The 14,625-nt window shown below is 36.4% G+C and overlaps 1 protein-coding gene and 1 long non-coding RNA gene across 9 annotated transcripts; one reads left to right on the top strand and one right to left on the bottom strand.

Annotated features, from left to right (window-relative positions):
• Positions 1-6,324: 6,324 nt before the first annotated feature.
• LOC104112110 (F-box/kelch-repeat protein At1g67480) lies at positions 6,325-12,025 on the bottom strand. 8 transcript variants are annotated; one of them, XR_011415412.1, is made up of 7 exons: positions 11,626-12,025; positions 10,437-10,513; positions 9,509-10,316; positions 7,772-8,467; positions 6,868-7,045; positions 6,697-6,771; positions 6,325-6,608 (listed from the first exon to the last, which is right to left on the bottom strand). XR_011415412.1 is itself a non-coding variant. In XM_070199786.1 (4 exons), the coding sequence occupies exons 3-4, from the start codon at positions 9,976-9,978 to the stop codon at positions 7,840-7,842; spliced, it is 1,098 nt and encodes a 365-aa protein (XP_070055887.1). In that variant the 5' UTR covers positions 9,979-10,316; positions 10,437-10,513; positions 11,626-12,025; the 3' UTR covers positions 7,523-7,839. The 8 variants fall into 8 exon arrangements, 4 of the variants coding, with proteins under 4 accessions (XP_070055887.1, XP_070055888.1, XP_070055890.1 ...); XR_011415411.1 differs by having other exon boundaries at positions 6,325-6,771; XR_011415410.1 differs by having other exon boundaries at positions 6,697-7,045.
• Positions 9,323-9,800, top strand: LOC138908957 (uncharacterized). Its single transcript, XR_011415413.1, has 2 exons — positions 9,323-9,417; positions 9,456-9,800. It is a non-coding gene; the product is annotated as an uncharacterized lncRNA (long non-coding RNA).
• Positions 12,026-14,625: the final 2,600 nt, after the last annotated feature.

A 14,625-nucleotide genomic window follows, 5' to 3' on the forward strand; every position in this document is an offset into this window, starting at 1 on the left:
ATTATCTCTCATTTACCTCACTTGTATTGCCCGCATTGTTTCCTTGATGTGCTTATTATGTGTTCCTTCCTTGTTGCATTTATTTCTTTAAATTCAGTTGTAGTCTATCTTGTTGTATTTCTTTATTGCCTCATTTTACTCGTGTACATTCTTAGACTGTAATATACATGTTCAATTTCTTTTTCTTATCCTAGTAAGTGTCTTGACCTGACCTCGTCACTACTCTACCGAGGTTAGGCTTGATACTTACTGGGTATCATTCAGGTGTACTCGGACTACGCTTATGCCCATCGTTTAGTGCAGATCCAGGTACCTCATACCGGGCTAGGCACCAGTGAGTAGAGCTTCTAGATCGGAGACTTCAAGGTATACATGCCGGCGTTCGCAGGCCTTAGAGTCACCATCTGTCCTTGTTTTTCTATTGAATACTCTTTATTAGATAATGTAGATCTTATGACTCAATCTCACATGATTTTGGGAGTTATAGCCAGCTATATTTGTGGAGTTCTTTTATAATAGCCGGCTGGTTTAAATTTGAAGTTCTATTATTATTTTCGTTATTTTTTATGTATGTTAGGCTTACCTAATCTCAAAGACTAGGTTCCCTCATAACATCCTACGGTGGGAGATTGGAGTCGTGACAAGTTGGTATCAGAGCTCTAGGTTCATAGGTGTTACGAGTCATAAGCAGGTTTAGAAGAGTCTTGTGGATCAGTACGGAGACGTCTGTACCTATATTCGAGAGGCTATGGAGCTGTTAGGAAACTTCACTTCTTTGATTTCTTATCGTGCGAATTTCATGGCTTCAAAATTTTGAATCTTTGTCTCCGAGATGGGTATTAATGTGAAGATATTGGAAAAGAACTTCCCGGACGTGCTTGCCCGGTTGCGAGAACTGAAAATGGATAAATTCCTAGAGTGCCCCTACCATGCAAATTTGAGCATGGTGCGAGAACTGTATGCCAATTGGAATACGGACTTGTTCATGTCATGGGTCCGTGGAAAGGATGTGCCAATGGATAGGCGGTCCTTATGTGAATTTTTGGAAGTTGATAACTCTAACCAGCGGAGGCTACAAAAATTTGTTAAAAGCCCAAGCTACACGGGCGATACGTCCCACTCTTTGTGGCATAGATTCGAATGCCAAGTGGACCAGAACTAAGGATGATTCCCATCTTGAGATGATCCACTTCGATTTCAACAAGACCGCCAAGGTGTGGCAAAATTTCGTGCAGGCCTGACTCATGCCAGTTGAACACCATAGTGAATGCACTCGAGCTCGAGTGTGTGTGATTTTTTTTCTGATGACTAGGTGACCCATCAATGTGGGTGAGATCATGCTAGGGGAGTTGGCCCGCACACGATTTGAGCGGAAGATCAAGAGATTCTTCTTTGGCAACTTGCTCACGCGGTACATGTTGTCTCGGGAGGTGCCTGAATACCTCGGGTATGACGAGGTTGTGGAGGCTCCTAAGGGGTTGATGGACATCACATTTTTGTTGGAGACTACGTCTAAGCTTAGCCAGGCACCACAGAATGAAAGGGACGAGAACTTCAACAATTATCTCTATAACTCCTTAAATGTGATCATGAGCAAGATGGGTGTATCGGACAAGGAGCGTATGCATCTACGCAATGATTTGTCTAATTCTTCAAAGAGATATTGGGGATTGCACCTGGCAATCCCGTTCACCCGTCAGAGGATAAGAACACTTACAAAGGCTTCGACACTAAGGATGAGATTGGTGATGAAGTCACGGGGCCCATGGCTTTGGTGCCTCTGGGAGCTGATGATGATGATGAGCCCGGAGCTGCAGCTGGCGGGCATGCTGAAGAGGAGGAATTTGACTAGCAGGGAGTTTTTCTTTTCACCCTACTTTGCCTTATATTTTTACATGCATTGGGGACTATGCATACGCTAAGTGTGGGGTGGGGGAACTACTTCTTGTGATGTAAATTGTATTAAATTTTTTCTTTTTATTAGTTTTTTTTAGGAACCCGTATTAGACTTAGTCTAGTTTTAGAAAAAAAATACAAAATTAGAAAAAAGAAAAAAAATCAGAGAAAGCTCGGACTTTTACTGACGATGGATCTTTTAGATAATTTTCTTGAGGGATTAAAGTCCGATTAAAAACGCAAAAAAGATTATTTTTTTAGGATAGTTAGGTATTATCCCTTGGTTTTTCTTTGGGCACCGGTTCTTTTTCAAGAGTGTAGTTCGAACCGGGTACTTTGTTTTTCTTTTTAGGAGTAGGTTAGGAAGAAACTGAGTTGCTTTGAGGTACCTATTGACGTGTTTGGTGCTGGCACATTAGGTTATGGCATGCGCTTTGTCTTCCCGTACATTTGATTTGAATTGTTATGCCTGAGTAAAATAAATAGCATATTCTGTGACGCCTTTTCTCGGTTGTTTGACTTGTATGCCACATAGTGCAATGTTGCTTAAAATTTCTCAATTATATGTGCTTGCTTGACTTGAGAGTTAAACAGAACCGTCTCGATTGAGTCATATGCAATGTGTGTGTGAGGAGTTGTGATTTTCTGTGCTATCTTGTGTAGTCTAGAACTTGTCCCGTGTGTTAATCGAAGCGAAATCGTTAAGTTGTGCTAGTCTAGGAGATGACGTAGGCGGTTCTTGCTTGATCATAGATGTTCTTGTCACTTAAAAGTAAAAAAATTTTGTTGCTAGCCTCTTTGAGCCTATAAACCTTTTTTTTGGCACCCACATTACAAGTCGTATCCCTATGTTGTTCTTAATTTGAGATTGTTGAACCTTTACCTCCCAAGGCACTTAGTCGCTAAAAGAAGTAGGGTGAGAGATTGGGGAGTAGATTTTGAGTGGAACCATGGAAGGGCCCTTAAGGTGCACTAAAGTTGTGAAAAAAGGTCACTAGCCGATGAACCTTAATTTATGGAGGGTGTGTAGAAAAGGGAAAAAAAAAGAAAAAGAAGAGAAAACAATTTGCAAGAAGGAAAAAAAATTGAGAGTTCAAATGATGTAGAGAAACACACACCTCCTAATCTTCTTAATTCGTGCTAGTGGGAGTATAGAAGTGCTTAAATGAAAAGAGGGCTAATGAAAACAGGGCTATGTTATATATGGTTTATGGCGAGTGAATTGGTTGAGAAGAAGATGTGCTCGATTTTTTAGTGTAGGGTATTAAAGTGCTTAGGAGGGTTAGTCACTATTCCTAAATGTATCCTACCCGTCCCTTAGCCTACATTACAACCTTAAAGTCCTAATTGATCCTAGATTTGGCTAGCTTAGATTAGTAGAGATGTACACTATGGGTAAGCTTATGGTACGACCACGGGGTGCACATGAATTCTTTGTGAGAGTGAGCGATTGTTTTTGTTCAAAATGTGTGATGTCCTTAAATTATGTTCAAAGGCATACTTGAATGTATGGACTATTCTATATTCACTCTTTTGTGTGTTGGTGAGGGCACATGATTTCATGAAGGATTGGTAATGTTGTAAATTTCTTTAGTTGGGTGAGTGCGTGAGTTGAGGGTGCTTAGTGGTTGTGAGTAGCCTCTTGAGGTAGGGTGGTGACGGATTGGTTGTTTGAATTGATTGAATTGAAACATTTATACTTGGGCATATTTGAAACTGGAAGAATGTGAAGTGTGTATGTTCATGCTTGATTGTCGGTATCGATCATAGTCAAGGGTAGAGTTGTATGGTTAAAAAATTGAAGTGCTCCTCTCTAGTTGAGATGTGTACGTTGTTGGGGTGTAGTTGATAGTCCTATTGCTCGAGGGCGGGCAAGAGTTTAAGTGTGGGGTGTTGATATTTAGCTTAAAGTGTGTGTATATATATATATATATATATATATATGTATATGTATATATATATATATATATATATGTATATCGCATCATATTTTACTCGTGTTTCGTGGATTTCGTATGTGAAATGTATTGATTTATGTCAATTAGTGGTGCTTTTATATGTAGGAATCATCCGGAGACAATATGGGGCGAAAAGTGCGAGATTAGAGCCAAAAAGGAGCAAAAGTTAAAAATGGCCATTCGTAGCGCCACAAGCAGTGTGGGGCGCTACCTGTGGCGCAGTTTCCAGAATCAAAAATTTCCCAGGGATAGCACCCCACGCTACCCTGGGCGCTGGTGACGAGAAAACTCTCCTCCTTCGTCCGGGACAAGGTTGTTTCGGCCCAAGACCTACCCAACGCGTATAAAAGCAAGACTAAACCTATTTTGAGAGGGGAGATGCCACTTTGAAGGAAAAATACACACGCGGAACATCCGGGAGCGAGGATATCTCAGTTTTCTTCATCTTTTCTTAGTATTTTCAATTATTCAACACTTATGAGTTTGTTTTGAAATTATCATGAGTGGCTAAAACTCATAGTTCTGGGGTTGTGATTTAGCTATATATTATTGTTTAAAGTTGACTTAACCTTGATTACAATTCACCAATATATGGTTGTTTCTTCAATTCTGTGATTAATTGCTTAATTGTCTGGCCAACAGTTACGTTCTATTTACTATCTATGCTATGCTTGGGAAAGCTACGTCTAGATTAGAGAAGAATTGAAGAGAGCATGATCTTAACTCTGAGTGAGGGCGGATTTGTGGTTAGGATAGGAATATACCTAGTCACCGTGCTTAATTAAATATCGTAATCTTAATGCGTTCTTAATAGATTGATTCCATAGGAATATAGGCATTAATCTATTTTGAATAGGCGAGTAGGAACTCGGGAGAATACTACAAGAGCAATTGTTTGATTAATTAGCAACCATGAGTGAATTGTATGAAAGGGAGAGTTGATTAGAGCACAATTGGATTGGTGAATCGATCACAACCTTGAAATATTCGTCTCTACTGAATATACAACAACTATTTTGTTGCTTGATAAATTAGTTACTTGTTAGAATTATTGCATAGTATAATCACACCTTTAAACTCTAAGTGACTTGACTGAATAATAATCTTGGTGAAACTAGTGGGTAGTTAACACACGTCTCAGTGGGTTCGACACTCGACTTATCATTTATTACTTGTACGACCACGTATACTTGCGTGTGCGTTTGAGAGCAACACCAACATACTTCGAACTTGCCCCTTAATGATACTATGACGGTCCACCACACTAAACAACTTCAATATACAATAATGTAACACATTTGTACCAATATTACTAAGGATGTTTTACATTTTGCTCATTTATGCATTATATCAAGCATCTAGTATGCACATTTCTCTACAACCTTCATCAATGATATTTCTTTATCCAATACCCACTCTTTACCTAACCAATTCATACTAAAACCAACCTTAAATAGTTTAGGACCTCCAACAACATATTCATGTCTTACCATCCACTCCCAACCAACCAATTATCAAACAAATCACTTTTCATTCTCTATAAATTCTCAAAATTTCAATTGGTGAACTTATTGCTTCCAATCACCATCCCACAAGTTCTACTTCTAAATTCCTACTCATATATTCATTATTAAGCCATTCATACAAGTCCAAGGAGATGGAATTACGTTTTGGGAGTAAATCTTGCAAAGTCCTCACTTGAGCTCTTGAGAAGATTCCTTGAAAATCTAATGATTGCATTGTGGATTGAGTTAGTTTTAGGGTGGAATTGATGGAATGAAACACCAAATTAGTGGGTATTACTCAATTTGATGGGAGGAGTGGGAGAAGTGAGCTACCAAAATGCCCTTTATAAAGGCTTCAGGCCTAGCTTGTCCATCCTTGTGCGTAGCGCAGACATGGATGAGCCCTCGTTCAACTTCGTGTGCTGGGGCATTACTTCATTGTTTGCTGAAATGGCTATGGGTCTTGGCTCGCTTAAACCCGCACGGCGCACGAATTCAGACGAGCCCCTCAGTTGCATCCTTTCTCTATTTCTTGTTTTCCATCTTACCCTCCTTCGATACCTTGCTATGATGTAGACCCCAACTCACTTCCAAACCTTCCTATAAGTATGAAACTATGATTAGACGATGTCACCCTCATCCGTGGATATCTGATACGCAAAATGAAAAGTGGAGATCTCGAGACGCGATTTAAGACCATAAACCCTTAGTAAAACTTTCCTTGTTCCGTTTGCCTTACTTTAGCAATTTGATCATAACTTCTTGTAGAAATATCCAAATGACAAATAGTTTAATCCATTTGAAAGCAGACTCGAAGGGCTATGCTTTAGCGACAAAATTCATGGAAAATATCTTTATATTATGGGAATAATAGTGTTAGGAATAATAGCAGCAACATGATGCTTTATATAGGCATAGAGTTGGGCCGAAAATCTTCTCAAATATTTGCTCCAAAACCTAAAATATATCGGTTAAGGAAAATAATCCCAACTGAACTTGATTTCCTTAAATACTTTCAACTTTACACGCCTTTTCTTCTATGCAAGTATTCCCATAAATAGAATCCTTGTTGAACACAACTTCTTCTGGCTAGTACAATACTTGTAGCTTGCGAAAAAAAAAACCTCTAAAGAATACTATTTGCACTAGGAATCGATTTGCAGCTAGCTCTTGATCAACTCATCGAGGAACCTGATTCTTTAACATCAGCTTGACAAGTCATCAACCTTGTTTATTGCACCGAAAATATCTTCAAAAGACCCGGTTCTTTAATCACTCTTTGTTAATCATCAAAATTAATTTTAGCTCAGCTCAATACTTACTAATCACTACCTTACCTTTCCTGTATAAGAAACCATTTCTCCATTCATACCCTGGCTTAGAGTCTGCATTTTCCTCCAATTTATTGATAGCTGGATATCATGTCATATTATAAGGATGAGTCTTTAATATTTTCCTCTAATTCATTGTGATAGTACTGGATATCGTCATTAGTACGAGTCTTTAACCTGCTGTAATAGTTGGGAGTGACCAGGAAATGAAAGTGCAATTTTGTGCTCAACCCTGCATCTTCTTTCCTTTTTTTATAGACAATGGCATAGTCATATCCCATCAACTTGGCTGCCCACTTCTACTGACTAGGAGAGGCTATCATTTGCTCCAAAATATGATTTAGACTTTGATGACCTGTTTGTAATAAAATGTATACCCATCAAATATGGTCACCACATCTGGATTGCAGTTACAATAGCAAACATCTCATTTTCATACAGTTACATAAACTAGTGCTTAGGCCCTGAGGCCTTACTGAGAAATGCTGAAGGTTGTCCCTTCCGCATTACAACTCCCACCTTTCAACTACATAGCACCCTCAAGAACCAGCAAAGCAGCCTTCTGTATTCATTGCTTCTTTGTATATTTGTTTTAGGACAATCATTTGTCGCTACAAACGCCTCATAGATGTGTATACAATAATTTGAACTATAAAAATAATTAGACTATAAGATTCTGTTTGGAACTCAAAAATAGGAAAAATGAAAAAGATATTTCTTAAGCATACTATTTAAAGAAGAAAAAAAAAAAGAAGGAACGTTCTCTTGCATTAGCTTTTCAATAGTATAAAATTGAAAATTATGGTTGAACCCGATCAAATACATGAACAAATACCAAAAGAACTATTTTTTTATTTACAAATTGGTAACGACATGAAAAGCATGTCCAAGGTGACAGCATATATCTTTTAGGGAGTACAACATCCTTCAAGATGTAGTTTCAGTCATATTTAACAGAAGATAAAAGCCATATTTATAGGAGAAGCCGTCTGAGACCAGATTGAAGTTGAGCAAGAGAAAACACAAGTCATTCAGAAGCAGTTCAAATTTTGAAATAGTTTAGAGGAACTGATCATCACACCTGAAGAGAAACTTTGAGTATACAGATATTTGTGCGTTGATGTCTAACTCTTTGTTGCAATTTGATTTTTATGCCTTGATTGTAACAGTACAAAGGCACACACCAGATGGCTTTATGTCACAAGTCTGCCACTGTGATTCTGAAGCTGCATTAGGATTATATAGCAGGGTGTTATAACCAGGATCGCCTTGTAGAGAAAACAGTAAAAGCTTCCCATCCAGTATGCCAAACTGGAATCGAATGCTTGAACTCCCTGTCACTGGAACTGGCTCCATCTTCCATGAATTGTCCTCCGGATTGAAAATGGATAGTTTCCGCTGGTTCTTCCATTCTATGCAGAAGAGCTTCTTTTCCAGAACAGCATGAGCGGTAACCATAACACAACCTCTTTTCATCTCGCCCCAAGTGTGACTCTTGGGATTATACACATCAACAGACCTTGAATTCCCAATTGTAAAACTTGATCGACCACCCATAATATAAAGCTTTCCCCCAAATCCACATGCAAAGCAGCCCCACCTTGGCCTGCGAAGACTCTCGATCACAGTCCATTTATCTTGATCTGGATCATAAACCTCAGCACAAGAAAGAGATTCGCCATCTATCCCAAAACCACCAACTGCATAAACCATTCCATTCACCTCAGCACAAGCAAAATCATAACGTGCCACGTTCATGCTAGCCATTTTGCTCCACCTGCCCAAGATATATAAAAGGAAAAAAAAGAAACATGAATCATTCAAAACATCAAAAGATAGTTCTCTTATACCTTTAGATTGCAAGCAGGAAATAATATAACTCAGTTCAAATCAGCAGATCAAATTGCGCGCACAGTCTTTATGCCAGGCTGTCATCCTACCAACAAATAAAGGAAAATTGTGGGAAGAGAAAAGAGAAGCTACTACTTCCAAAAGAGACCAGTCTAGTTGTGGTGTCAATTGACCTAGTAATTCCAAGTAAAGTTTACTTAGGCCAGGGATGCAAATAAACCAACAGATCCATAATGTAAATCAACAAAGTCTATTTTTCTATTTTTGTATTTTTTATTGTTAAATCCACAATGTCTATTTTCCTTTCAACAATTTCTGAGAAGGAGATGACAAGGGTTTCCACTATTTGAAGCACTCTTAAATCAGACGCCTGACCAAATTTTTAGTGATAATTACACTTGGATTGATAGTGTTTTTATATTGGTGGTAAAGGCGAAGCTATCTCAAAAGCATTCCTGCACAAGTCTACTAGGAAAATGGGCAGTTGAAAGTACACAAAAATAAGGAAAACTACATTACCTTAAGGCATAAGAACGAACATGCCTAAATCTTGTGATTGATAATGATGAAAACAAGAGAGAATCTAGAGAAGTTAGCAAAATATTTGGGATATCTTGGAAGTTGAGTGGCTAGTAAAGTAAAATCAGCGATAAATATTTATAAAAACGATAGCAAGGTAAACAACCCAAATCACAACCACTAACAACACATTTCTCATATGTAAACATGAAAAACAAAATTCAGAAATTTCTATCTAGGTTGGGTCAGCTAGATACTTTATTTTTGGGGAGGAAAACTAAATTATCTTATATGGAACCGCACCTCCAAGACCTCCTACTCATGCATTATCCCACCTTACAGTAGATGAAAATATGCGTCCAATTCGCCTCAAAAAGAGAAGGAAATAAAAACAGAAGCACATTCGCCTCAAAAAGAGAAGGAAATAAAAACAGAAGCACTGACAGACCTGTTCAAGTAAGAATCGTATTGATAAACGTCGGCTGAGACCGACCCAGATTCACCAATCATGGAATGACCACCAATAACAAGAAGTTTACCATTGAGAACTACAATTCCAAAAGCAGCCTTTATATGACCGGGCATCTGTGGGAGCTGATGGTGTTTGTTTCCTAAGCAGTCGAAAACCTCCCAGTAGCTTTCTCTTCCTTCTGCATTCACAGTCAGGACATAAAGCCATTCCTCAAGCAGACCAGCCAGCTTTCTAATGCTGATGAACTCTTTGCTTCGCAGAAATGACCTCCACCGCTTGCAGGCACCACCCATAGCAGGAAAATCGGATCGGGGAACAAGTGCAAGGCAATACTTTGCCACATCATCTGGCAGTCCAGGCAAGATGGGGCCATCAGACACATAATTATAAGTTAAAAGGGAATCAAAACCTAGACTATCTTGCTGGCTCAAATCTGTGGAACACATACTTGATGCAGTGACTCTCTTGTTTCCACTTACAACACCAGCAATTTTCTAAAACCACAATTTTTTGACAAAGTAATTGAATAAATTGACAATTGACTAAAGAAATTCATGATATCCTTCACTAATTGCAATCTTAGAAGACCAAGGGATAAAAGAAGTTGAAGAACTGATGACTTGTGCAGTAAAGGTCAATGATTTTCTATGCTTGGTCCAATCAGAGTCAAATTCCATGCCACTTCTTCGGGTTCTATGGTAAAACTTGTTAGACGGACAACCCTTGCTGCTAGCACTTTCTATTTTCCGCAAGTTTTCTGCTACCCCAAGCATTTCCCAAATACCTATTCAGAAAAGTAAAATGTTTTTAAGTACCTTTCAAAAGCAAAAGAAGACTAATGAATAGCTACTCAGTATAAAGACACAGATTTATTTTTAAAAAAATAAAAAAATTGAAGGAATACCTTCCAATGCCATAGAATTTAAAGGTCTCAACCTCCTGTTACTTCCATCCTGTACAAGGCTCCAAGCAAAGAATCACCTGCCCTAGATCATACAACGAGTCATATATAGTTACTTCATCTGCACTCTATGAAGAAGATATTCTCCCCAATAGCAAAACCAAAGCCTTTCAACATTAACAACAACAGAAAATTTGTGAACAAATGCTTCAAAACGCAAACAAACCAAAAATAAGAGAGCAATTAGTAGACAACTCGGCCACTGCCTCGCACATACTCCTCTCACATGAACAAAGCAAAAGTAAGGCATGCCAACAGGGTCAGATGTAGTATTGCAGTGACTGGTTTAATTGAACTCATAACTTTCGACGCGGAGTATAAATTTATCTTTAAAAATTCACTGAAATAGACATGAATCCATAATTTTAAAAATATAATGGGTTCAATGTTAAAACCATTAAAGTTGAATCTATATAGTTTAAATTCTGGATCCGCCTCTGCAGGTCGATAGAGATCAAAAGAGAAGTGTTAAGTTAACCTACCCACCATAGCACCAGCCAAAATCCCTGTACCAAAACCCCCCAACAACTCCCTTAAAAGTCAAAAAGGAGGGGGTGAGGATGCAAAATAAATATTAAAAAAAAAAAAGGAAACAAAATCGACAATTACATCCCAATTATCAATTTACAACACCTACATCGCTATTGCAAAGAGCTAATAGATTCTTTGATTAAAAAAATTTGTATGACAATCAGATCTTAAATTGCCCATACAGCCCATTAGAATTAGAAACTAACATCATAAATAATTACTGGTTAAGACGGCTGGTGGTTACCAGCTACATAATTTCACATATCACTCAGAAAATTCACCTATCTGAATTAAAACACATTTTAAAAGAAACGTCTCAATTATATTAAATTAATAACACCTTACACATACAGAAGTATTCAAGAAAAGCAAAATAATTAGCTTAGACAAAGATAAATCAATGGCCAAAAGGTAAAACCAGCTCCAGTAGCATCGATCCATTAGCCCTATTACAAAAGGCAAATCCTTTTTTGTTAACCAACATATACAGAAAGGAAATTTTCAATCAAGACAACCTCCTTCTTCAAGTGTATCAATATTAGCTATTCATGTAATTGAGTAATAAAAAAAAAAAGCAAAAGAAACACAGCTCCTGAATTACCCAAGATTAAGTTGAATGTCTGAAACAAACACTGCGGCTATTTTCCGACCGCAGTGCAAAGGGAGATGTAGATTCGGATAAAACAATATGGAGAGAATTTATAGGAACGGGGAACAACATATATATATATATAAAGCGGTAGAGGTAAGTGAGATAGAAGATAAGAGTGACAGAGAAGGACACCGTCACTAGTGATTTGGAGGATTTTCAGCTCAGCCGAAAATTAAAGATGGAGACAAGACTCGTTCTTTATCTGTAACTCAACGACATTTGTTTTCTTCAACTTGCAGCCTCTACTCAAACGTGGATATTCTTTAATTTCAGGTCAAACGCCCGGTTTAGCTGGATTTGAACAGGTCCAAAATAGATTAATGTATGTAAGAGGAGATAGACTTAAAATCCAACTCGTTCCATCTAAAACTACTTCCCATTTGTTTGTTTCTCTTTTATTTATAGTGTTACTTAATCACCAATGGGAAAAAGGATATATGTGTGCACCAAATACTACACGGAGATATTAGGCAAGGAGATATAATGCCTCCTTACATATTTATTTTACTAGTGGAGATATGTTTTATTATATACTATTATATTATCTTTTCGATTTTTACTGTAACATTTTGTGAAATTTTCCTAGTTAGGATGACTTACAAATCTTTTAAATTCTTTGTTGTTGACATGTTGTTTGCAAGTATTAAAGTGAGATATAAAAATTATACTATTGTAAATAAAGGTGTAATGACAATATCAAATGGAACATTTGATATTTGCATCGCGGATTAGCTTTGCACACATCCAAAGCAAACCATCAAAGAGTAATATGTTGTAGAGCTTGAGCATTCACCTAAACCTATTTGATTTACTGAATCAAAATTCAGCAAATACATAAAAAGAAGGGAGCAGAAAGATACATTTAGTTTTTAAATTAAGAGTACCATATATTCTACAAAATGATGTACTTCTTATCTTCAAAATCAGGGTATACCCCATTATGATATAATAAATCGAGTTATTATAAACGTTTATAGTTTAACAATTAATAATCAAATATTTTGACACTTGTTGTTTCCAAAAGATGTAGGAGTTCAAAATATGACCATCGAAACTTTTAATTATCTAGCTCCACCTGAATATTGATTCCTTAATCTTTTTAAAATAAAATTATTTTATAATAAATTAGATAAAAGATAATACGCATAACAATTTTCTCATAATATTTTCAAATAGGACTGAGGGAGTAAATAGGTACTATATGAATATATTGGGTGTTTAAATTACGTCTCACTTGCTAGTTCAAAAGACCAGAAAGTTACATATAAAATATCAAAATCTCTTTATTGTGTAAAGTTTTCTAAAAAAATCCGTACGACTTAATTTAAAACACACAATATCACACCATATAAAAATATCTTTGAACTAATTCAGCCCAAAAAAATACAAAAGTTTTTAGTTGTGCAAGCTAAGGGCAAATGATTTGTTGGAGAATCGTTTCACATTGTTAAATTTACTTAAATGTGTAAAGATAATAAAAAGTAGTATAAAGATCTAAATAAGGGGCAAAATAATCTCACATGAGTTGACATCTGAAAAGGTGCCGTATTTGTCTCGAGAGACCCACTTATTCAAGTGGGACCCAGATAGTAGTAGTGGTTTGAAGATCTCTGCAAATTGAGCGCGTGGAAGAAAATTTCAAGTGGGGCCTACTTTTCCTGCACATAGATATGTTTGGAACGACATAATTACCCTCTAACGGAGAGTAACCTGATTATTCGTGACTGGGGTTTTTGGTCAATTCACATTGACCGGAAGCTCCTCAACATTATCGCTTATTAATAGTAGTAAAATGAATGAAAATATTATCTATAATATCAGACAAGTTGCATTTATTTTTTGCGAACGACTTTACTTTAATAGTAGAGCAAATGAAAAATCTTGAGACCCTAAATTATTTTTGTAAACTTTTTGGTCAAAATATTATACTTTTCGGATTTCGAGAGTCAAATAATTTATTTTTACCATGACTTTTTATATACTTTTTAAATATTTTGAATTATTAATTATTGTGATTTATAGTACTTGTTATGTTTTTTTAAAATATATATAATTTTATTTAAAAATATTTAAAGATTCTATGTTCAAATTTATGGTCAAAGTAGAAAAGTTTAACTATTAAAATTCGAAAAATATCATCTTTTTTTGAGATGGAGGGAGTAGTAGATCAAAATAAAAAGTATTATTGCCAAAACATTACTCTATTAATTTAATAAATACCATCAAAATATAAAGACAATACATTCGCATCAAGAAAATAATCAATACTACAAAATATTATAACAATTGTAGTATTTTATCCCAAGTATTGTGACTATTAAAATCTCTATAGTTCTTTTGATTCTACGTTGCAAAAACTAAATTCAAGTGACTTTGAGAATTTATCTTGAATTTAATGGATTTGATCTTGATTGAATTTGAATTCAAGGGCTTAAATCTTGATCATGACTGGCAATTTTGAATTTGAATGTGGATTTAATTGTCACGATCCAAAATTCAACTCATCATGATGGTACCTAATTCAACCCGCTAGGTAAACTAAATAATAATAAAATACAATATAGTGATAATGATAAGAGTAAAAAATGAAGTAACTGAATTTTTATACAACTCCCCAAGGACCGGTAGTATAAGTCATGAGCCACTAAGACTTAGATTTTACAAAAAAACTTAACTGAAATAATTACAACATTTGTTTGGATTTTACATGAATAGAATTGGAATCTAAAGTTACCAAGGACAAGTGATAGCCATATCTGGAACGCAGGTTCCTCTTCAATGCCACCTCCTACCATATACAACAACAACAATTTCAAGATCTGCACGCAAGGTGCAGAAGTGTAGTATAAGTACAACCGACCCCATGTACTCAATAAGTATCCTAACTAACCTCGGTGAGGTAAAAGAAGCAAGAATTATAGATGATACTCACTAACACCAGTGCAGTTC

Source organism: Nicotiana tomentosiformis, chromosome 4 (assembly GCF_000390325.3).
Source record: "Nicotiana tomentosiformis chromosome 4, ASM39032v3, whole genome shotgun sequence".
Lineage (NCBI taxonomy): Eukaryota > Viridiplantae > Streptophyta > Magnoliopsida > Solanales > Solanaceae > Nicotiana > Nicotiana tomentosiformis.

Excerpts from the sequence above, each read along its gene's own strand:
- LOC104112110 (XM_070199786.1), bottom strand. The coding sequence starts at position 9,978 with ATGTGTTCCACAGATTTGAGCCAGCAAGATAGTCTAGGTTTTGATTCC. Across the intron at positions 8,468-9,508 it reads TACGATTCTTACTTGAACAG|GTGGAGCAAAATGGCTAGCA; the intron begins GTCTGTCAGTGC and ends TATCTTGGGCAG.